Genomic DNA, 24712 nt, shown 5'->3' with positions numbered 1-24712 from the left:
GAAGTATTAATAGAACCAGTTGGTTGTAGTTGTTACAGCTGACTTAAGCGTTCAGAGATAAGTAGCTGGTACGTTACCATCCTTCCACAGTTCAGCCACAAACTTGTCAGTTGACTGATGGAGAAGTGTCGCCACGTTGTCATTCAGAGGGTCCATGTTCTTCATTAGCCACTCATCTGCCTTGTAGTCCACCTGTAAGAGTAATTAGAGGTATAGCTCAGAAAAACGCACTATTATCTATAAGACATTTTGGTTTTTAACATTAACTCATATTAAAAACAGAAAGGAAAAAAATAAAATAAAAATATCACTTTTTCCAGGCCGTATGATGAGTGGTGACCTGTTGCAAAAGCTCTCATGTTCTCATGTTCCTAGCTTTATCCTGATGTGGCTGTTTTGTTTTACAAAACATATTGATGCCAATGAAACCACGGTGGAAGGGACAGAGTTTCACAGCTGGTTATCACGGGGAACGGCCGGTGTTTGCACAATATGGACGAGCTCAGTGAGCTGATTAAGGATGAGACAGGTGAGCGTGGACTGATCGAGTGTCTGTGCAGAGTCATAGATCCAGGAAATTTGTTAGGTGTTACTCAATTAAGTTTTTTTCTATTGTTTATGTAAGTGCGCTCATTCGTACAGTATCGTTCCATCTTTCTGATATTGTCTGTTTGTCTTGCTTTATTGACATTCTGCTTCATTTCTTTTTTATATTATAATTGAAAAATAACAAAAAGCCACCCAAAAATAAACAAATGTATAATGAAGAAAAAAAACGACTTTATTTCAAAGTTTAAAATATTTGGCTGCTCAGACACTAATTCCCCACCTTTGGGATAAATAAAGTTTATTTTGTTAACTTTATCTCATTTATTTGTATCTTTCTAACAGAAAAGATTTGATCATTTCTGAATGATCATCGCTGACAGGTATACATAAATGATATGGTTAACCAAAATGTAATCTATTACATTTTTAACATTTGGAAGCCCATTAACGTATATCTATGTGTAAATTCTGTCTCAATCATTGTGAACTTCATGGTGAATTTAACTGTCACTATGACCTATAAGGTGTTTTTTATTCTAAAAACGTACACGCCACATTCACAGTGCTTTATTTTACCAACTTAAAGAGCTATGTAGGTGCTTTCATGCACGCAGTGATAGTATCTTGCCCAAACATTTAGACTGGAGAAGCGCGGACCTCATGGGACAGGCCTCTCTACCTCCTGCAGCTTTATAAACTCTGTATCAGGATCATTTAGCACAGTTGGATGAGAATCGGACTCCAGAGCGAGAGGTGAACAGTTCAAATTTACCTTTCATGGTACACTTTCTTACTCTTCTCTTGAGAATATTTTGTGTTTTTTTGTTGTAGTCGATAAAAGACAACTACTACTATTCTTCGGTACAGAGGTTTTTCTTCCAACACATTCGGAGATATATTACAACCCAGACTAGACGTCAAGATGGTAATTCAACGTGAAAATGTTTGCTGGTCATTATTTATATAATAAACTCCCCATTTATTTAGGATCCATTCACTTTTAAAGACCTGTAAGTCAGAATATTTCATGCTTGAAAGCAAAAACTATAAAAATGTTAATTTCCCATCTGTGCAGTTTGAAGCTAACAAAGATGCTGTTCAATAAAGAGCAACACAACCTAACATCATGTCTGATGTTAGCAAAAAATTCTCCATTTCATAGTTTGTGCATCATCTGTCACTGCTTGAATCACATGTTCCCTAAAAACCAAACACATACAAGACTTTTCATCTTTTCTGATTGTAGAAGTGTAAAAATCAAGAAACATTTCCACACCACTCTGAGTGAGATCGTTTTTCTCTGTGCACACCTGTGTTAACAACATTTGCAGCGTTTGGCTTCGTCGTGCTACAGATTTTTCTCCACGGCAGACGTTCCTACAGCTGGAATCTTTCAGTTTTTGAAATATTGAGGCGTGAAACAACACAGTCCACACAATGATAAGCAGATGTGCTACTCTGTGGGTCTCCCTACGAGACAAATGCTGCGCTCTGTTGCGGAACACCACGGACTATCCAAACCCACTCCCTCACGATGAAATATAAATCAAGCTGTTTCAGTGTTTCCCTGAAATCCCCCCACAGGAGAAGTATGTGTCAGCGTTTTATGTGACCTCTGACAGTCAGCGACTTTTCAGGGATGAAAGAGGGATTCAGAAAAGAGGATTATGGTAAACTGAAGCATAAGTGTGATGATATCAGCTGTAGCAGCTGTGACTGTCACTCTGATTACTTTCTCACCTGTGTGGCTGAACTGAGGGATTCTTTTTAAAAGAGCTAGCTTATCATGGCCTAAAAACAAGCATCAAACATCCTGAACAGTCAGGGAGGCAGCAACAGGAACCGGCTGATTTTTATAGAGATAAAAAAAACACAAAAACCCCACAAAAAACACAAGCATACCCTGCCGGCGTAGTGGATGATGCAGAAGTCGGCCTTATCTTTGAGCTGCCGGGGCTTCTGAAACTTGGTGTGCGTGCCCTGCTCCTGGATCAGCTTGTCTACAAATGTCTTGTCTGTGGCTTTAGGGAACCAGCACTCCTCATCCAGCAGAGCCAACACGCCTGGAGGGTTCGCCTGGAGGAGTCATAACACAGGACAGGACGTTAAGACTGCAGAGAGGCTGGACAGGAATATAGCATCGACACACAAAGACAACGGATCTCATTTCGTTTTCAAAACAGAAACACGTGTCTCGCAGTAAAGAAAGATTAAAGTTAAAACATTCTCCAACTTCAGTTCTAAGGAGAATGAATCTAATTGACAAAAGCTAATAATGGAACTGACCGGTCTCTCGATGAGGTCGATGCAGGGCTGCAGGTCGAGGCCGAAGTCGATGAAGCTCCACTCGATGCCCTCCCTCTGGTACTCCTCCTGCTCCAGGATGAACATGGTGTGATTGAAGAGCTGCTGCAGCTTCTCGTTGGTGTAGTTGATGCAGAGCTGCTCAAACGAGTTCAGCTGAACGAGAAGAAGATCGACACAAGCAAGAACATCATCATCACTGGAAATAATTACCAATGACACAACCTGACAACCACTAACCACGTGGCAAATAAAAATAAATAGATAAACTTTGTCATTAAAGAACTAAAAGATTTAAATTCAGACCTGGAAGATCTCAAAACCAGCAATGTCCAGGATACCGATGAAGGAGGCACCCTGCCGTTTGGTTCGGTCCAGGGCTTTATTAATGCGATGGACAAGCCAGCGGAACAGACGCTCATACGTAGCTTTAGCCAGGGCCTCGACAGCAAAGTCCGCCTGCAGAGAGAAAGTGTGAAAAAAGAAGACCGTGACAAAACAATAAACAGAGAAAAGAGCTGAATGTGGCACGGGAACAACAACAACAACAAAAAAGACATAAGTGTGTGTGGGCTGAAACTAAATGAATTCTACAAACACACTTCTAGTTGCACTCACGTTTTCTTTCTGAGACTTTTTATCCGAAATGCTCGGATGACAGCTGGATCTGTATCAGTCTGCAGGACTACTGCACTTTAAATTTCCAATGCTTCATTTAACAAATGAATGTAGAAAAGTTCAAAATAACATTCTTTATGCTTTTATTTTTTTTTAAACTGTTTTGACTATAAGCTTTCGTTATTTTGACTTCCCTGACTTAGTGCTTTCACCAATGCCTCACAGCGAGAGAGCCCTGGAGTTGCACATAAGGAACATAAGTTACAAGTTTTACAACGTTTAGTATGCAGAAGCAGCCTGAAACGATTAGTTATGTCTATAACTTCTGTTCCCTGAAGGAGAGGAACGAGGTACAACACATAAGTATGGGATATCACGCCCTCGCGTGTCCTGGCTGAAGAAACCTTTATTCACGCCTTTACGGCAGATGACGTGTGATGACACGCGCAAGGCCCCGCCCGCACATATAGCCGCTGCCATCACCGTCATCCCTCAGTTCGATAGCCGCTCTTCACCGAGCCAACTGCTCAGTGGGGCCACCCTGTGTTGTACCTCGTTCCTCTCCTTCAGGGAACAGAAGTTATAGACATAACTAATCGTTCCCTTTCAGTCGATTCACTCGGTACAACACATAAGTATGGGACCTATATACACGCCCCGCAGAGCAGCCACCGAACCGGAACGGGACCACCACATCCTTAGTGAGTGGTAGACCCAGCAGAAAGGACAGCATGAGCCACCGAAGGGGCTGTAACGTCCAACCGATAAAACCGCACAAAAGTGTGCGGCGACGCCCAATTAGCCGCTGCACAAATATCAGCCACAGGCCCCCTCTAAAAAGAGCCCATGAGGTCGCCATCCCCCTGGTGGAATGAGCTCCCACCCCGTGGGGCAACGCAAAACCTCCGGTGCTGTATGCCAGCGAGATAGCTTCCACAATCCAGTGGGACAGCCTCTGTCTGGACAGAGCTCTACCTCTATTCGGATTAGCGAAGCAGACAAACAACTGGTCACACAAACGCACATCCCGAGTGCGCTCAATGTAGGTGCGTAGCGCACGCACCGGACAAAGAGAATGCACCCTCCTCTGCTCCTCAGATTCAAAAGGAGGGGAGCAAAAGCTCAGCAACTCAAACTCCATTGAACTATAAGATGCAGGCATGACCTTGGGAAGATAGGCGGCATTCGGACGCAATACGACCTTGCGGCCATCAGGAGAAAACTGTGTGCAGGCAGGATGCACAGACAGCGCATGAAGGTCCCCCACTCGCTTCGCCGAGGCCAAAGCGAGAAGTAATGCGGTCTTATACGAAAGAAGTTTCATATCTACCGACTCAACGGGTTCAAACGGAGGGCCACAAAGGGCCTCCAGCACCAAAGACAAGTCCCAAGCCGGGACACTGGACTTAAGCACGGGCCTCAGCCGGCGAACCCCTTTCAGAAAACGCACGGCGAGGGGATGCGCACCTGGTGTCACCCCGTCAAAACCGATATGACAAGCAGATATAGCCGCTAAATAAACCTTGATCGTTGAAAACGAAAGGCCTTTATCCAACAGCTCCCGCAGGAATGTCAAAACATCCACAATAGAGCACTGAAATGGGAGAGTGTGGCGGTCCTGGCACCATCGCTCGAAGGCACGCCATTTGTAAGCGTACAAGCCTCTAGTAGACGAGGCCCTGGCGCTCTGAATCGTCGCTACCACACTAGGTGGCAGACCCTTAGCAACCAAGTTTAACCTCTCAGCAGGTAAGCATGAAGGTGCCACAGATCCGGGCGCGGATGAAACACTTCCCCCCCCGCCTGAGAGAGGAGATCCCTGCGGAGAGGAAGCTGCCAAGGACTTGCTGCAAGCAGGCTGATTATTTCTGCATACCACGACTTCGCGGGCCACCAAGGGGCCACCAGGATCAGAGAGAGGGAATGCCGACGCACCCTCTCCAGAATTGGAGATATCATTTCCACTGGGGGAAATGCATACAGGAGCACGTCTGGCCATTGGTGCGCTAGCGCGTCCAAGCCCAAGGGTGCATCGTGGTCGATTATGGAGAAGTACAGGGGGCAGTGAGCATTCACCCTGGAAGCAAAAAGATCTATTTGCGCCTCGCCAAATAGATCCCAAATCTGAGCCACTATTGAAGGGTGTAACCTCCATTCTCTCACCAGAGGACCCCCCCTGGAGAGAAGGTCCGGCCCCAGGTTCAGGTGGCCCGGGACATGGGTGGCTCTTAGAGTCAGAAAATGAACACTGCACCATAACAGCAGAGAGCGAGACAGCTGCAACAGGGGAAGAGAGCGTGTTCCTCCCTGCCTGTTTATATAAGACACCACTGTTGAATTGTCCGTCCTGACTAAGACATGCTGGCCCTGCAGGACTGGACGGAAACGCTTTAGAGCTAAGAACACTGCCAACAGCTCTAAGTGGTTGATGTGCAGCTGGCGCTGAGCCGCGGACCAGATCCCTCTCACTGACGCACCCTCGCACAGCGCTCCCCACCCACTTAGGGAAGCATCTGTGGACACCACCTTGCGAAACAACACCCTCCCAATCCGAGAGCCCTGGTGCAGTAGCCCGGGCTCCCTCCAAGGACGGAGAGCTAGCATGCAAGACGCAGTTACCGGCAGCCTCCTCCGGAGGTGACGCGAAGCACACAAACGGTGAGAGAGAGTCCAGCGTTGAAACGCTCTCATTTTCAACAGCCCAAGCGGCACTACGGCGATCATAGATGCCATCATGCCCAACAAGCGCAATATCGTCTGGAAACGCAGTCTGCGTCCCAGCTGAAATTGAGCGAGGCAGCGATGAAACGCGGCCACTCTGTGCTCTGACAACCGTGCGCGGCTGGAAAGAGAGCATATTTCCAGACCGAGAAAAGCGATCTGTTGACCTGGGATTAGCGAGCTCTTCTGAAAGTTCACAGAGAACCCCAGTGTCTGAATGTGTGACAGAACCCGCGACAGCTGCGTCTCCGCCTGTTCTCTGGAGCAAGCCACGAGAGCCCAGTCGTCCAGGTAGGCCAAGATGCGGATGCCCCTCTTCCTGAGGGGCGCTAGCGCTGCCTCGGCACATTTCGTAAAGGTGCGGGGAGCGAGCGACAGCCCGAACGGCAGCACTAGGTATTCGTAGGCCACGCCCTCGAACGCAAACCTCAGAAACTGCCTGTGTTTCGGGTGTATAGCGACATGAAAATAAGCATCTGTTAGATCGATTGTCGCAAACCAATCTCCCGGGCCGACTGCACTCAGGAGCTGTCTGAGTGTTAGCATCCTGAACCTGTACGTTCGCAGGTACGTGTTCAAGACTCGCAGGTCGAGGATGGGACGAAGCCCTCCCCCTTTCTTCGGAATGACAAAATAACGGCTGTACCAACCTTTGTCCGTCTCCGAAGCGGGGACCACCCGCATTGCTCTCTTCTGTAATAGCGCCTGTATTTCCTCTCTGAGTACCAAGGCTGCCTCGGGGTTGACAATCGTGTTCACGACTCTTTGGAAACGAGGCGGCTTGACCCGGAACTGCAACCGGTAACCCATGGCAACGGTTTGCAGCACCCACGGAGAGGGGGCGCAAGCGCGCCACTGAGGGAAGTGAGCAGCCAGCCGGCTGGCCTGCAGCACTGACGGCGGGGCGCCGTCGCCCCCCAGTGTGTCTGCAGGGGACTGCATCCCCTGCCTGACCTGGCTCATTTCGCCTGCAGGTTGAGCATTTGAGATTGTTTGAGAGTAAACAACACTCTTTATTGATTGCAACATGGGAACATGTACATTTATACATTTTGTTGGGTGCACCTTTTCCGGGGCATAACAATGAAAAACAGCGGGAACACTCGATGTGGTCGCTTGAACATTCAACACATCTGAACCGTGTGCAGGGGTTATGTGCTTGGGAGACCGCGATAGGGAAGTGCAGCGCCTTCTGGGGCTGACAACCTGAACAGAACTTAAGCGGCACCTCTTGTGCGGCAACAGAGGGGTAAGAGCAGCGTCTCCCTGCGTCTCCCGGCCTTTGCCCCAGGCCGACTGGCGTGGAGCTCGGGCCGGAGTACGTGCTCTCGCCGGCGGCCCTCCCACTCCAGCAGTGGGCGCCGGTCTCTTGCCAGCTGTCAGAGGAGCGGCGGGCCTGTGAGAGCTAGCAGTGGGCTTGGGCTGGCGTCTGGGGATGATGTCGCGCAGAGCTTCCGTCTGCTTCTTCCTCAGATCGAATCTAGCCTGAATGGCTTCAAGTGAATGTCCGAATAACCCAGCCGCAGACGCTGGTGCGTCCAGATACACAGCTCTGTCTCTATCAGGGACGTCGGAGAGGGTCAGCCACAGGTGCCTCTGCGCCACCACTGTCGAAGCCATCCCTCTGCCCAGGGAGAGCGCTGCACAGCGAGACGCACGGAGGATGTAATCCGTGGTGACTCTAACCTCGTTAAGAAGAGGTGACAGCGGGCTGTCCTCCGGAACCAGCGATCCAAGCTCCGCCAGGCACATTGCTTGGTACGTCTGGAGCATGGTGACGGAGCTCATGGCTCGAGCGGTGCCGGCCTGAGCCCGATAAATCTTCTCCAGCTGCGAGGCCGAGAATCTGCAGTGCTTGGACGGCAGAGTTGCGGGGCCACCGACACCATGGTTATGGGACGGGGCCAGATAAGCAGCCAGAGACGGCTCCATAGGGGGTGGGTTAGCTAAACCAGCTCCCTCGGCGCCGTCCAATTCCATGTACTGTCCATAGCCGGGCACAGTGACGCGGGTAGACAGAGGTTTGTCCCATGACGCTGTTAGCTCGCAGAGAAAGTCTGGGAACATGGGGAGGCAGTTTTTGGCCGTTGCGGGCTCCGGTGGAAGGAAAAAACCCGCAAACCGCGACGGCTTCCGAGCTGGTGGAGGAGAGGGCCAGTCCACCTGCAGCTTCTCAGCGGCACGGCGAAACAGGGAGAAAAGAGAGGTGTCATCGTGGCCGACCGGCGCAGCAGCGGCGGCATATTGGGTCGACAATGAGCTCTCCTGCTCATCCTCTGACAAACCATGGATGTCCAGGCCGATGTCCAGCACGTCATCGTCTTCCTGGGGAGCGCTGGCGGGCTTCAACCCAGGCTGAAGCCCGTCAGCGCTCCTGCATGGTTCCGGTCCGTCATCGGCTAACCCGTCAACGTATTCCATGTGGTCAGCCCAGCTAATCGCGGGGACATCGACCTGAAAATTTTCGTCTTCGGACTCGGACGAAGCCGGGGCTCCAGACTCGGAAAGAAGAGGGTCATGCCGTGCGACAGCCGAGCGTCCCAGCACTCTTTCCACAAACGTCACCCGTCTTTCCAGGGTCGAGCGTCGGAGCTGGCGACAAAACGCACAAGCTTCGGGCTCCGTCAACGCTCTCCTAGCGTGGACGATCCCCAGGCAGACAGGGCAGGCATCGTGCTGGTCGCTGTCGTGCAAAGAGAAACCACATCCCTGAGGACAGGGGCGAACAGAAGATTTCTGCTTTGCTCGCTTCGGTTTGGAGTCCATTCCCAAAACGCAAAGCGAAACGCTGCACAAGAAAAACTTGAAAATAGCGCTCCGCGGGCAGCCTACGCACCAGCTGGGCGGTGGAGGCTAACACCAACAGGGGCAGTTAAGCTAGGTTCAAGTTGGCAGACAACGGAGCTAACTAGCAGTAGCTAGCTAGCCCAACTCAGCAGAGGTGTTCTCAGCGAGGTGAAGAGCGTAAGAACTGAGGGATGACGGTGATGGCAGCGGCTATATGTGCGGGCGGGGCCTTGCGCGTGTCATCACACGTCATCTGCCGTAAAGGCGTGAATAAAGGTTTCTTCAGCCAGGACACGCGAGGGCGTGATATCCCATACTTATGTGTTGTACCGAGTGAATCGACTGAAAGGGAACTATGCTTTACAAGGGGTTAGGACAAGGACCCACACAGACTGAGGAAGCTGTTGTAACAATGATTTGGAAAAGGCCCAGGTACAGTTCATCTAACACTTTGTACACACAACCTGAAGCAGAATTTTAACCGCATGAGCTCTGGATGCCCCCTTAACTCATCTAACAAGACAGCTGTATTATGCAGCTATCTAGCAGAAAAAACACAAATGCATTTTTTAGTTAAACAATCAATATACAGTTAATCTGTTACCAAAGATCTCAAGAACAAAAGAGGAAACACATTACATTAGTCAATAGAAAAACCCCCAAAACAAAGCAAACTGACCTGCTCTTTAGTCTGAGCTTTCTGGACGTAGTCTCTCCCCACTTTGATCCTGGGAGTCAGGATGGCTCTGGTAAACTCCATTACATTCATCCCCAGCAGATGGCAGAGCTTCTGAGCAGCTGGAGAGCAAAACAACTTCATTTACATCAGAAGAAAATCAGTCCTACAGTGGATTTCAACCTGCATGCACCAACAGTTCACGATATAAAACAGAAAGCAGAAATTACTTAATGTGTAGGAACCATTTATAGTATCAGGCTCTAGGCTCTTTGCTGTGGCTCAGGTGTTAAAAGTGGGTCATCTGCCAATCAGAAGGTCAGTGGAGTTTAACTGTGTGAATGTTAAGTAAAGTGCTTGGCTATTGATAAAAAGCACTTTATGAACGTGTGATTGGGTGAATCAGAATCATGGTCGATAACACGCTTAGTAGAAAGGTGCAACTCAGACTGTTTGCCATCTAAACGTGTTTCTTTCTGCTGTAAATTCGAGCATTTTCACCGACAGGATATCTGATCTGTGTGGATGGACTTGGGCGATTCAGGAAAACTGCAGTTTTGTTCTCTGTTGCTAATGAATGATATTGTTTTTATAGATAACCTGGTGAAACTGTATTAAAGGCTAAAAGTTTCAGGTCATTAGGATCATGACTAATGTGAGTGACTCTGCTAAGCTGTGTCACCAGCTGAACCTGTGTGTTTGTGGTGTCAGTTACTTTTACAGCCTTTTTCTCGAATTAGATGAAAAGTAATCTAGCTAGCTGTGCGGCTATCTATAATAGTATGTGACACTGTAGCACTGCTTTTTTATGTTATTTGCTAATTACTTACTTACTAATTAGCAGGCACCACCTGAGTGGATGCAACTTGCTCACCAAGCTTGAGAGCATTAGTTCATAACAGAGTACTTCATTCATCCATTCACCCAAATATGCTCCCCGCTCTCTTTCTCATGAAGTCGGCAGCCACAATTCCCAACGCAAGGCTTTCATACACAACCTATATTTCCCACAGTATTTTAATTTGTGTAACTGTGGCTCGTACCTAATAGAAATCAAACATGAAGCAGAAATTATTAAATGCATAGAGGAAAAAAAGTTTGGTTTTCAAGAGTTACTCGAATGAGACACGGTTTTTCCCCAAAACTACTTTAGCAGCACTGTCTGAGTATTAGATCATCTAACTGATATATAAACAGAATATATAATCTGTGAAAAAACATAGGTGAGCTTTGCTGTTTTCTTTTAATGACTAATATTAAGATTTACTACAGTTTTCATGAGAAATGTTTCTGGAACAGTGTTATATTTTCTGTGGCTGGAGCTTGTGGAAAATTAGAAAAAGCAGAATCCGTTCTAGATAGCCAAAACTGACTATTTAAAAAAACACAACAAAAAAAACCATCTGCTTCAGTCCTGATTTCTGCTGTTGAATTTGGAAATATCTAACTGAGTTGGATCATTGGCATCAGACTCATCCTCTCCCCCCGTATCGCTCTGTTAAGTGCCAAATATGCAGTGCCACATGTGGAGGAACTGGAAGGCTGTGCCCCATTTCCTTCAGGAGTAAATCCTCTCAATGATGTGGTTTAATGGCAAGCTGACAAGGCGCAGGGAGCGAACAGACATAAATCACAGGCCCCTCTGAGCTGTGGATGAGGGGCACAGCGTGAGGGAGGTGCACAGTGAAGGAGAAGAGCTGAAATATATATGAGAAGAGGAAAAGCAGCAGGAGGAGGAGGGTGACCTGACCCCTGAGGTTATAGAGCAGATGTGTGTGTGTGTGTGTGTGTGTGTGTGTGTGTGTGTGTGTGTGTGTGTGTGTGTGTGTGTACACAATTCTGGGATACTTACCGGTATTATCAGGCATAGAAGCTTGGTCACTGTTCCTCTCCTTCTTAAAGACGATGTTGCCAAACTGAAGGACTGAGGACACCACTTTCAACATGGCTACAAATATCAGAATCCAGAGAAAACAAAATTACTTGAGTATGACATCATTTTACTTCATTAACTATATTTAGAAAGTTAACAAAAAAAAAAAAAGGGCAAGAAGACTCAGATAACTTACAAAACTAGTAATGAATAACACCCAAACAGCAGAAAAATGACTGTTATTCCTAAACAGTGGAATACAGGCTGAACACATCCAACACTTCACTGTTATACCAGGCAACTTACTTTCATCAATTTATTGTGCTGTCCAAATTTGAGTTAAATACAGTATCTGTTATAATATACAGCATGAATATTTTTTAACATAAAAATACCTTATTTGTCTTTTTTATATAGAATTATTACATTAATACTAACCTTAAAGTCAGTTTTTATTTGATGTGAAGGAATACGTCATTTAATCCAATAAAAGGTTTTTCCATTAGCTAAAAGTACAATACCACAGAAGGAGCCACATGTTTATTATGTTAGCAAACATGAACATTTCCAGTGGTTCTAGGCCAAAATATGTTTTCTTTCCTGATTATTTCTAAGAGAGGGGAAAATCATGTGCAGCTTAATCTGCAGTAACCCAGGTTTTAACTGTTTTAATTTGCTGAACCCTCACGTCGCAGAACTGAAGAGAGCTGCGGTTTCACTGTAACTTAAACCTTGAACCAAATTATCGCTTTACCAATCAAGCAAAGGCAAACTAACTAGTTTGAGAGTTTTAATGCATGTTTATTTTATTGGGTTATTAAAAATATACCCAGAATCTCCTCATGGCCAAAGCTCATGATGTGCATGGCCTCCATGGTCTCATGGAAGTTGTCTTTGTCCTGCTGGCCTGGGATTGGGATGTTACCATTGGACAGGAAGCGGTAGTTGTTGAATCCTTCCAAAAGCAGGTCCGCTGTGGTCACAAGACAGGAAAACAAAACAAATTTTACCCCCAAAATGATTCACATGGACTTCACACAAAATTAGGCCATGACAGAGCTACTGATAACATTAGGAACAATAAGGCGTAATAAGGTGTCTAATTTTAATGCTGTATGTACTGTAAAATAGCATAAACTATGGTTGTGTTACACAAAAATACAATCCAAAAACAAGCCATGGTTTAGAGTTATTGAAACTCGGACTGCTCACATTTGAGGTGCTCCCCGGCTCCAGCCAGCAGCTGATAAAAAACGTGGAAGGTACGCTCATCTTTGGCTTGACGAATAGCTCTGGATTTTTCCAGTAAGTCTGGCACAGAAAGTCAAGAAAACCAGATCTGTTTGGTGGGTCAGCATGCCACATATCAGGCTTTGGGATTATCTGGTGTCCAAGGTTGACAAAAGGAGTCGCTGAGATAAATAAACACATGCTAAACTAAATGAATATGTATAGCACATGAAAAAGTTAAACATTTTATACAGTTCTTTTTCTATGGTCCAGGCTGAGATCACAGAACAAAAGTATTCTTGCTTCCAAAAAAACTGAATTTAAAATTCCCCATTACATGAATACTTCTGTTTTAAAACAGGATACAGGTTTCAATGTTGGCCCCAACGATGTATCCAGTGACATCGAAGTTGATCCGGATGAATTTCCCCTGTCGAGATTAATACAAGATAACTTTCAGGAAGTGCACAAAACAACACGAGTGGCATTCAATCGATTACATAATGGCTCTTTTATAACGCACAGTGAGGCTGTGAGAATCTGCACTGATGGTAGCAGAATAATGTACCAGGACTCAGCGTGAATCCTTCAAAAGCATGAGTAATGCTTAGACTGAGAGGCTGATTATTACATTTTATCCAGTAGAAAGCAATGCAGGCCGTCATTGATATTTCTCTAATAATATATAATTATATTTTAATTATAGAAAAAAAAACAATTTGAGAAAATAATCTGCTATAGAAACACATGAGACAACTGATCCTTTTTGTCTATAACTGAATAAGAGCTGCCTTAAGTCCCAGCAGGTCCGGTATAACAAAGGTCTCCTAAACGATTAGCAGGCAACAGTATCCAGATAAATGGCCTTGTCTTGTAAATTACCGTTACAAGACATAAACACATTTGCTAAAACTCATCTAGGTGCCAACGCAGGATCAGTAAAAGTGGTCCTGAGGCGGAAAAAAATCAGTTTAGCTGATCATTTTTCTGTACTTACAAAACGTGACGAGTTGTCGTTCTTCACAGTCTTTGCATTCCCAAAAGATTCAAGGATGGGATTGGCTTGTAAAAGCTGCCGTTCCAGTTCACCCTATCATAAAAAAGGAATCTTTTGTCACCACATCAAGGTCAACACACAAAACGTATAAACTTATGAGAAGTTTTCCACTGACGATGAAAAGTCAAACATAGACATGCAGACAAAGGCAGAAGATGTCCGAAGACTTGGTTTATACAGAAAAACGTCACGTTACCGCCATAGAGTTAAACTGAACAAACAAAAGCCACAGAAAAGATGACAAGTGTCACGGTTGGACAAAAGAAACATGTCTACAGATGATTATTCGTGTGTCTGGTAATTTGTAATTTCTTTGCCTCTTAGACTTTAAAAAGAATAAAAGTAATGTAGTGGTGGGTTAAAAATAAAAGAAATGAAAGAAAATTAAAGTGAATCAAGTAAAAAAATTGTTATCATTTTGAATTAAAAGGTTTTTTAATTGTATTTATTTTGTTGTCCGCACTAAATGAGCCCGGTGACACGGAGCCATACAAGTTTCCAAAAGTTTCAAACTGCAGGTGAATTTAGGTCACATTTCATCCCTATTTATCACAAAGACACAATGTGACCACCACATGAAAACATAAAATCATACGTGACAGAAAGTCTAAATCACTTTTTCCATTTAGTAATTTTATGGCAAAAACAGCTTTCATACCAGTTCTCAGTCAATAAACCAGCTCTAATGTTTTAGATTAAATATTCTTTGATTGGTTAAAAAGTTCTAATTAAACTGTTTTTCTGGTTTATTACTCTATAAATGCACATTTTTGAAGTTCTGGATGAAAGCACCAGCTTAAACATCAGCTGTGATATTTTATAGATTAAACAATGATTTAAATAATACAGTCTTAATGAAGCTACTTTCAAATACTTCCACCTTTAAAGTCCTTTTATTTTGTCGCATTTAAAACCTTTAATAGTTTAAAACAAACAACAGAGTCTCTGCTGACATGTGGTATGCAGCCTAACCACTTTGTTATGAGGTCACACTCAGGCTTTTGGACTTTTTGCACAGCCTTAGGCAGATAAAAAGTAAGTTTGAACTTCAAATAATGGAACTGAAGATGACTGATGTGTCTGTAGCTTTCGAAAGAGACGTTTTATCTTTTTGCTTTGACGAAAGCCAGAAAGCCATTTTATCAAATCAGGAAGAATGTGTCCACAACACACAGCAGACACGGTTTGCTTCTTTTTTGTCAAGCTGGACACTTCAGGAAGCTGAATAAATAAATAAGTGACTTATGCAGATGTTTAGACAGGTGTTTCCACTGTGTTTCCATCCAAACCATATTGTTGGCTTTGTCGTGTCTAAAGGAGCCAAAGACAGTTTCTTCTGCAACGTTATTTCTCTTCTTGTGGCTCAGAGGAATATTTTCCCATTACGACAGAAATAGCTGCGTGCGCTGAAGGTTTGAGTGTGTCTGAGGCCATTTTCCACTGAAGAGAATTGAGGAATCAGCACTGCGCTCAGAATGTGAGACATGTAATGTGATCTTTGGCCTAAGAGTTAAATGTGCTGCTTTTAATTGAGTTTTTGAGCAGCTGGAATGAAGCAGGGCTGAACTGGATAAACCTGGTCTCTGTCCATCAGCTGCGTTGCAGCCCACAGACGGCACAGGGTTCAAACCGAAAGCCTTTGTTTCTATATAAACACAAGCGTGTGGTGCAACTTGGTAGTTAAAATTGTTCACTGGCAGCCTTTACATCTGTGTGGTCTGCACACACAAACAAAGAGCAGATTACAAACATCAGTGGGGGTCCAGCAGCAGCATTATGAGCTGACCCACATTCCTGTTGTAAAGTGAGCACATGTGATATCTGACAGCCAACGGAGCTGGCTCCTCCACTTTAAATGACCATTTACTGCATAATTTTGATAAAATGAGTCACCCATAATCAGCCAGCACTCAAAAAATAAGAGATCTTTTTTAAAAATAAAAAAAGTTCACTGTGTGTGCTTTGGCTCAGTACTTTGGAGATTTAGTGGACTCAGAAAGGATCAGTCGCAACTGTCCCAGTAAATCTTCTGGGGCAGAGGCCAGTTGTGGCTATGTTTCCACAGCTCAGCATCTGCTTTGGAGGTCACAGGGCCAGACAAATATTGCAAGTTCCTGTTCTCACCAACAACGAGAACACCGTACATGTGGGGAACTTATTTGGACCAGATTCTTAGGCTGAAAAGAGGTCAGAAGAGGTTCTGTGCTAGCCGCTAGTTCAGTGATAAGACGAGATGACTTGAAAGCCAGTGAACCACTTCAAATGTCCTCACAGTGTCAGCACTGTAAATGTTGCATGTGTGTTACAATAAGCAGAAGCTGCTAAATTAGTAAGAACAAAACAGTTGAGCTCATGCAATGCGAAGGTTAAAAGTATCCAAATATAGCAGCTCAGTGAAGGTTTAATGGAAAGCATCTACTGCACAGCCTCAGGGAATATTTAGTTAGTAGTGGGTTTATCTAGCCAGTGGAAACAGAGTGGGAAAAGCACCCCTTTTATTTTGTAAGTGAGGTAAAATAGGTGAGAAACTACATACTACTCACATAAAACAGGGGTCCACTCTGTAGGATATGGGGAAATTCAGTAGTTATATTAATGATATTTATTTAAAAAAAAAATAACACATTTTATTAATGTTATAGGCACATCTATGCACAACCTACTGCAGTCTATGGATGAAAGCTGCAGCACAGATCATGATAGCTTATCCTGGCTCTCGAGACCCAGAGTACTGCTGATGTTCAAAAGATTTAATTTAAGTAAATTTATGACCATCTGACCCCCTCAGAACCAGCTGATTACTGTATTATGATAGCAAGAAGCCATTCACAAATGTACCTTTATCCTAGGAGTAGTGTCTGAGTTTTAGCCAAGTATTATATTTAGTATATGATATTTATATGAATCCAGTGAGTCGTATTTAAAAGATTTTTAAAAAACACACTGAAGGCTCCACAATTGCGAATGTTACATTTGACTATATTAGAAAATCGTTTTGACAACGAAGGAAGAAGACAAACTTGGTATCAAAATGTAGATAAAAAAGGAGGCTCGTGTTTATAAGTTATAACCTGTTTATAACATATTCTGAAAGTTTACCCAAAATGCACTTAATGATCTTCTCTACACTGAATATAAGAAAAGCAAATAAAAGAACCAGAGCTCGTTTCTGTTGCTCCATGTCAAAGATATTAAACTGGTGCAGATTTGGCTGTAGATGAAATCGTGCTGAACAAAACAAAAACACTTAAGCTTTCGACTGTCCCACTTGGTGTGGTGGTAAAATTGATGTGGGTTCAGTTTAATTTACCTTAACTATGTTTTTTGTTCTTTTATTAGCCCTGAAAACGTCATCTCCTTTACCCATAAATTTAGGAGAGCTAAAAAGTGCTGGGATAAATACACAATACACACACAGCACACAATAACTAAGTAAATCAGCTGATTCTGAGCGGCTCAGATGAGAACATTTTTCCTGGTTAATTTTACATGGAATGACGCAGCTGTGACCTGAACGTCTGGTATTTTGGAACAAAGTCACAAAAGACACGAGGACATGAACAATCTGCAGGCTGTCTGGGTCATGATGACCAGGTCAGAGAATCAAGTAATTTTGGTAAATGTGCTAATCATAAGCTCTTATGGTGACATCCTTTAAAAATGAGGAAGGTCTCCAGCTCTTTCTTAAAAAAGCAGACACAGACATATATTTTTTAACTATGTAAACATATGAATACAACTGAAATACAATGTTTAAATATGACAAGATGACATTCAAGGCTTATTATTTGGCTACAACAACAAATAAACACCACATACACGTGACAATGTTTCAACCAGTGTCAATCACAGTAAAACAAAGCACAAAAAAACCAAACAAACACATTTAAAGAAGTCTGAATGATCATGCCACTTTTAAAGTTTACTTACAACTGCATTTTGTGCCTGACAGAGAGAGACAAAATATCTGCTAAATAAGATATCTTCAGTGTTAACACCAGGCAGCTTACATAAGTGTGAAAAGTAAAAATCGCTGACACCATTGGATGAACTCAGATATTTTATTCGATTAGTGAATACTGTCTTAAAGGTTAGTGTGGCATGCATGTGAACATGGAGTGTAAGAAAGCATAAAAACTTGCCTGTAGTTTCACTGGTTTGGGTGATTCTGGCTGTTTGTTACAGATAAACAAATGTAAACTGTTAGACTGTGTGCACAAAAGCTTTACAATCACAAGCACCTCAACAACAACCCCACTTTTTAAAAAACATCTTTACCTCAATCACAGCATTTTTCTAGCACTGTATTAGTAGGATAGCAGTGGAATGACCCCTCCCTCCCCCTTGTAGGTTAATTTAAAAAAAAAAAATCAAAATCCACTTTATGAGCAGAATCTAAAAAAGGGGTTTCAAACATGCACCAATGTGATCCATTCGGCACACTAGATGGCTTTATATGAAAACTGCACTAAAGGACTTTTGCTGCGATTCCAGGAGAAAAAATGTGTCAAAACCTAAAAGCATTTCTGGATCTTAATAAGTTGCTTGAACCAAAAAAGTTGCAAAAAAGTTGCAAAACTACATGTGAAATTTTTGCACCTTCCAACTGCCATCTGTATAATCTTCAGTGGTTAACAAATTACTGATGTAAGGTTTATGCCACAGCTTCTCTAAATGAACACTACTGGTAACAACCAAAATCATCTGTTATGTTAATCCACCTGTTTGTGCAAGCTCTCAGAGAGGTCTAGTGTGCCGGCTCAAATTTGGGTGTAAAAATGTGAACTCAGTTTGTCATTTGCCCAATAAAAAAGAGAATAACTTTTTGAGATGAGTTTGATACCCCTGATTTAAAGTTGTATTTCATTTAATTAAGGACTAAAAAGAAGCATGAGAAGAATTACAAAATTGGTGAGACTTGTTAATACTCACGGGAATGTTGTGATCTTTTCTTCCTTTGTGCGAGGAGGCAACATGTGCCAGGTACTGAATGACCTTTTTTGTGTTTTCTGTCTTACCGGCTCCCGACTCACCTCTGCAAAGCAAAGCAACAAGACGATACAAATAAAAGAGTAACCAGAAAAACTAAAACTGTCACGGTGCGGTCATTTGATGATTATAAAAGACAAAAGGCAACCAAATGTTTGCTTTGTGAGGACAAACAAAGCAAGACAGCTGAACTCTGGCTTGCTTTGTCTGCTTCTTCTTTTAAATAACTGTTAGATGTACTTTTGCATTGTAGGCTTTCTTATAGATCTTTTGCTACCTAAAATCGGGTCAAGGCCACATGCTTTCTTTCTTTTTAAATAACTTAAAATACATATTTTACTTGCATAGGGTTAGCGTTAGGGTTAGGGGCACTTATCAGGGTCACTGAAGATTTAGACCTCAGAGGGTTAATACTTAGTCTACCATGAACTCTCCATGAACTCACTGAAATGTAAATTGACATGGGAATTGTTAATATTGTTGTATTTAAGGGTCAGTGGATCTGGACAAGGCATTTGACCACATTCCTCAGGGTGTCTGTGTGGCGCGCTTCGGTATCATGTTTCAGGCCCTCAAACCATTCGGTCCCTTCTGCAATCATAGCGAGAGCTTGGTTCACATTACCAGCGATATATCTGACTTGTTGGGTTGGGTGCTGGACTCCGCTAGAGCTGCTACAGATTCTGTTTGTATTTTCATAACATCATCTGCTTTTTGCACATAATTGGAGCAGCAACAGTTTGGGTTAGCAACAGCAGTGATGCCAAAGCCGACCTGAGTGTTAATGCGAAGATGCCATTTTACTGTTTAATCTATGTGCACGGCCTTATCTATACCCAGGAGCTCTAGGTAATCACCAAAAGAATAAAAAATGAGCTTCCTGTCTGGGCTCTGTCTTAGAGATTGGGTGAGGAACTCGGTCAGTTGGGAGGGGATAAGAGTGCTCCACATCAAAAGGAGCCATTTGAGGTGGTTCAAGTATTTGATTAAGATGCCTTCTGGGTGCCTCCTAGGTGAGGTGTGTCAGGCATGTCTAACTGGGAGGAGAGACACACCAGAGGAACTGGAGGAGGTGGCTGGGGGAGGGAGGACTGGGCATCTCTCCTGCTCTCACAATCCAGATAAGAAGCAGAAAATAGATGATTGCTCAATACTTTTAGAATTTATGCTAACAGTTTGAAATTTTGGTTTCTATTCTTTTTTTTAAAAATTGTTTTAATTAGTTTTGTCTGGATATTGTGTGTTTGTAAAACTTTTGATAAGTGCTACAAAAATAAAAATTGTGCACTTTAGACCGTTTTGTGCACAGCTGAGTGTTCGTGGTTAATAGGTTAGACAAGAACTCTTTTTCACTACAACAGCACAAATATAATCTCGGACTAAACTAAACACTGCTACATAAGTACTCCTGTTTATCTTTAAACTATATTTTTAAGCATCAGTCCACTTCAGCAGCTGTGGTTGCTGGCAGGCCTTTCACTGCTCTATCACACAGCTACCATGGAACGAGGGGAAAAAAAGAAAGAAAAAAAGCTGCTGCAAAAACTTTGGGGAGCAGTTTAGATTTAGAGCATACCTGAGGTTTTACAGTAAGTGCAAATCTGCAAAAACCAAGTATGCACAAAACTATAGTTTTCCTTTCAGACATGGCGAGCGCGATGTGGCTGGGAGATGGGGAGAGAGCAGTGGGTAAGTCTTGTCAGTCTTGTTAGGTACTGTGAACAGACAGTAATCGTGGGGAGATTGCGTCAGTGTGCTTGTTGTTGGCCTTGGACCGCTGGGTGTGATATTTCTCAGCTCCTCCACAATAAAAAACCCCCACTGCTGACCTAACAGTAGCTTATGAGATTTTCATGTTTTTTATTATGCATACAAGTGTCAAAACCTTTACCACTGTCCACAATTTGCGGCACATTTTAATGTCTGTCTCCAAGCAAACTCCAAAAAATAAAAATCATTGTTGAATTGCACAAATATACAAAATGCCTTTCATTAAAACTTGAGGTAGATCAACTGTCTTTGACTTCATTGAGGGGAGTCAGTTAGATGGATGATTATTTTCAGGAATGTGCTGATATAACACCGACTATATCGTTGTTTCAGGTTATTCTTTGGCAGCAGACGGTTGCCCTCCATAATCCCAGTACAGCCAGATGTTTCCTTCTGTTAAGAGGAAGCTTTTTTCTCCACACTGTTGCCCGTTTATAGTCTGTGGATCACACAGTTATTCCCTGCATTACTTTCGATTCTTTATCTTATAAAGTAAAGAGCAAAAGTAAAATTATTGTACATAAAAAATGAACTGATTGACAGGGTGGCAACTTCAGACTTGGCTTATCTTTTATAGAATTGCTCTCTTCACTAACGCAAAATGTAGAAAATAGTAAGTTGCGCAGCAGCTGAATGAACAATTATGACACCAAACCATGCGAGGTGTGTAATTTGTTGATACTGTATTGGAATTAAGGTTGCAGAGAGCCTTTGTAAATTACAGTTCTTTTAGTTCAGTTCAGTTTTGTAAACCCTTGTTGCGTGGCTTATATCTTGATACCTTCTCTGGCATTTTCTTTGGCTTCATTCCTGTCATCAGCAGGCACTTGTCAGTGAAATGACGCCAGAGGACTGTGAAGCAGAAATGTCAGGCATTTCTCAGACCCACACTTCTTTTAAAGCAAGCTTCTCAGTGACACTGAGCAGGCTATTGCTTCTTGTGAGAAACGTAAAAAGTGTCCAGACCCTGAAGCAACTCACTCACTTTTACTGCCCTTTTCAACTCATGTAATTGCAAGTAAATGCATTATTGTCCGTTTCATTTAATTCAGGCAAAAGAAGCAACAGAGAAATACACTGCAAGACAGTTTCCATGTCTCCTAATGGAAAGGAGACATTAATTTAGTCCAGGTGGTTCAGTTTGCCTTGCAGAAGAATGTGTCGTGTTGAAATAAGACCAGCCAAATGGTCTTAAATGGTCTGTTTACTCACGTGCAGAGAATGGACTGGTCCTCTCGATCTGTGGAGACAAAGGGGGAAAAAGGGGGACATGACACATAAATGAATGCTAGGTAAAATATTATGAAAATATCATGAAATCATTTATTGCATAGTATTTATTATTATTATCATTAAATATACAATATATTTCACTCTGAGACAGACATGAGTTTCCAAAATTCAAAGTCCTCACAAACTGTCTGTTGACCACATTTAAACAATAAAAATAGATGAATGTGAAATTTTAGGGAGTTGGAAGCAGACTACCTACCAGGTGAACCCAACAGCAAACTTGTAACTGCGTTATTTTATAAAACTGTGCCAGCTGAAAATCATAAAAATCACAAGTCTAACACAAGAGCTGAAACTGACATTTCAACCAGGCAACCCTCACTGAGTTTAAATGTCTCCTTTTCAACTGTGTCCCAGTAACCACAGGTTATAAAGACGTTCAGACAAACCATATTATAATGAAATAGTGTATATGGTTAGAAAAACTACTTGTCATATTTATACTCAAATCTCAATTAAGGTGCTATTTATGAGCAAAGTGACCAGAAAAAGCAGGGCCTGTTGGGACTGACTGCATAAAGCCCCATTACACAAAGTCAGACCGATGCAGCTCATTTCTAATCTACACCAATAAGATCACTGACATTTTGCAGATGAATGTGGCTAAACTTGCAGCTGGATTTGAATCACATTAAGAAAACCTGAAAAGTCCAAACCTAAGCTTCAATTAATGTGCTTGCATTAATTTGCATGGTGCTGAGGTCAGTCTGTACTTTGCGGTCGTGTGGCAGTAAAATAAAATGACACCTTCGGGGTTGTGCGAGTTTATAGCGTCTCATGAGCTCTGAGTGAGACAGCTTCAGGCAAAAGAAGAGAAATTAATGATGATAATGATGTCATGGGAAAATACTACTTTGTCCTCCCATCAGTGCCTCCTTAGGGAAACAGTCTCCTCTCCAGTTACACTGTTGTCTGATTAGCTTAAAGTCCAAGGCTTAGATTTGAGTCACTAGACTCAGACATGGTGTGTTGTTTCTGCATAACTTAAACTAAAACCCAGAAAATCTGCGTCACTGACATCACAATCACCAAAGGTTGTTATGCAAAAATGAAGAAAATAGCAGGATAAAGATTATTTATTAACCTTGGCAAACAGATGTATTATATTGGAACAAATTTAATTTGACAAACACTATCTCTAATTTTAATTTACAATTAAAAATTTGATTTCGAAATTCTGGTTTAGCTCCCTGAGGCAAGCAGATGACCCATATGTCATAAGGCTAATGCTGGGGCCAGCACCAAGGCCATTACTGTCTTCCCTTGGTCTTTCTCCTAGCACCTGGTAGTGCTTAATGTGTTATTATATTTGAAATGCACCTACGAACTGTTTGCCATTGCCAATAACTGCACCAGATAATGCTCACACATCATAACTCTAACATAACTATCCAGTCATTTGGGCTTTCGGAGCACTCTTTGAATATTTTTGCTTGGAATGCTTATCCCAACAAAATGAGACTAATCCAAGTTATGTAACAAGAGAATAATCCAGAAGTTTTAATGATGTAATCACAACATGGTACCAAACTATAAGGCCACAAACTACATCTCACCTTATTAAACATGCGCAGAAAAAACATTATCAGCTGATTGGTTTGAAAGTTTGAAGAAGACTGTTCTATCTTCTTTCATTCTCACTAAGGTACGTTCTTCTATCTCTTGATGAGCAATAACTTGTTCATTAAAGGGTCCAATCTCTGAGGTCGTTAATTCTGTGACTGAAGTGCAAAGTCTGCACGTTTGTTAAATGAAGGACTTAACACTGACTGATGATTGGCAGCTGATCCATTAGGAGATTGAGCTGGGTGAAGAAAGCCATCAATAACTCAGGGAAAGACTAATCTTTTTTTTAGTTAAACCACAGCTAACTGAATGAACTGGCCCTGGCTTATCCGAAGAAAGGTTTTCTCTGAAATAATTCAGCAGCATAATGTGACTGCTCTAAGCACATTGCAGGAAAACACAATATTAAAGTATAATTTCTCGTACATGAATACACTGAATACTAAAACCAATACCAATGTTTGGAAAAATCCAACACTGCAAAAGAGAAATGTGACGTCAATCATAACCTTTTGTTCTTTTTGTAGCATTTTCATAAGGACAGGAGTTGCTGCTAAGAGAAACAATTTACACCCCTTAAAAAGCAAAAGACAAATTAGAAGTTTTTTCCTTTGTCCTTCTTTTCCAACTGTTGAAGAAATTTGACGTGCCATCTGGAAATCTTTATGCATACTTTAGAGATGCCTGTGGATATCGACCTAGTCACAGACAAGTGTCTACAGCTTGTCCATTGTGTACATAGGCCAGCAAGACCGCTCACGCAAGTAGAAATTGTGCAATCAACCAAAACCACACCCTACCACAAAGCACATCAGCAGTAATGACTTTAAAATGGAAACTACATGCACTAAGAATAATTTACACCATAGATCCCACTCTCTAAATTTGTTATTTTAGCAACACTGTCTGTGAAACTAGATGAAAACACTGATTCGTGTTACTTTTTGACATTTTTTAAATGTACTATCCATGCTCCAACAAAGCATTTAGAAATTTTAAAGATAGACTGTTCACTTTAATTCTTTGCCTACTAATGACTTTTAGTGGACATCCGTGTACAGGACAGCAGTCATATGTTACAGTCCTCCCACCCACACTCCCCTTGTGGGTGGAAACAAATGCTTTGTGATGGCAAAAGACCGAGATGTGTTGCTCTCATATATACACGAGGGCAACAACAATGAGCACATTTTTTACTTAACAGTCCACTATGATGGCCTAATTTATTAACACATGGTTCATATGATGGCTCTCTGCTCTTTATTGCATATTTTGTACA

General features: G+C 42.7%; 1 protein-coding gene across 7 annotated transcripts in view; it reads right to left on the bottom strand.

The window, feature by feature from the left end:
• LOC113023972 (myosin-10-like) overlaps positions 1 to 24712 on the bottom strand; it is a 67219-nt gene that overhangs the window by 21492 nt on the left and 21015 nt on the right. For 2 of the 7 annotated variants that reach the window (XM_026170480.1, XM_026170484.1), the window contains exons 4-18: positions 21787 to 21814; positions 18748 to 18850; positions 17958 to 17987; positions 17746 to 17760; positions 16359 to 16376; positions 13756 to 13848; positions 13125 to 13188; positions 12741 to 12839; positions 12358 to 12501; positions 11508 to 11603; positions 9659 to 9777; positions 3160 to 3312; positions 2836 to 3009; positions 2452 to 2625; positions 78 to 192 (exon numbers count right to left, since the gene is read on the bottom strand). In XM_026170480.1, coding sequence (XP_026026265.1) covers positions 78 to 192; positions 2452 to 2625; positions 2836 to 3009; positions 3160 to 3312; positions 9659 to 9777; positions 11508 to 11603; positions 12358 to 12501; positions 12741 to 12839; positions 13125 to 13188; positions 13756 to 13848; positions 16359 to 16376; positions 17746 to 17760; positions 17958 to 17987; positions 18748 to 18850; positions 21787 to 21814 — 1425 coding nt within the window. The remainder of the gene's footprint in view (positions 1 to 77; positions 193 to 2451; positions 2626 to 2835; positions 3010 to 3159; positions 3313 to 9658; positions 9778 to 11507; positions 11604 to 12357; positions 12502 to 12740; positions 12840 to 13124; positions 13189 to 13755; positions 13849 to 16358; positions 16377 to 17745; positions 17761 to 17957; positions 17988 to 18747; positions 18851 to 21786; positions 21815 to 24712) is intronic. The other 5 variants (XM_026170481.1, XM_026170485.1, XM_026170483.1 and 2 more) reach the window with 3 other exon arrangements.

This window comes from Astatotilapia calliptera, chromosome 6 (genome assembly GCF_900246225.1).
Source record: "Astatotilapia calliptera chromosome 6, fAstCal1.2, whole genome shotgun sequence".
Taxonomy (NCBI): domain Eukaryota; kingdom Metazoa; phylum Chordata; class Actinopteri; order Cichliformes; family Cichlidae; genus Astatotilapia; species Astatotilapia calliptera.
Note: the sequence above shows the minus strand (reverse complement) of the source record. Positions and strands in the feature narration are given on the sequence as shown.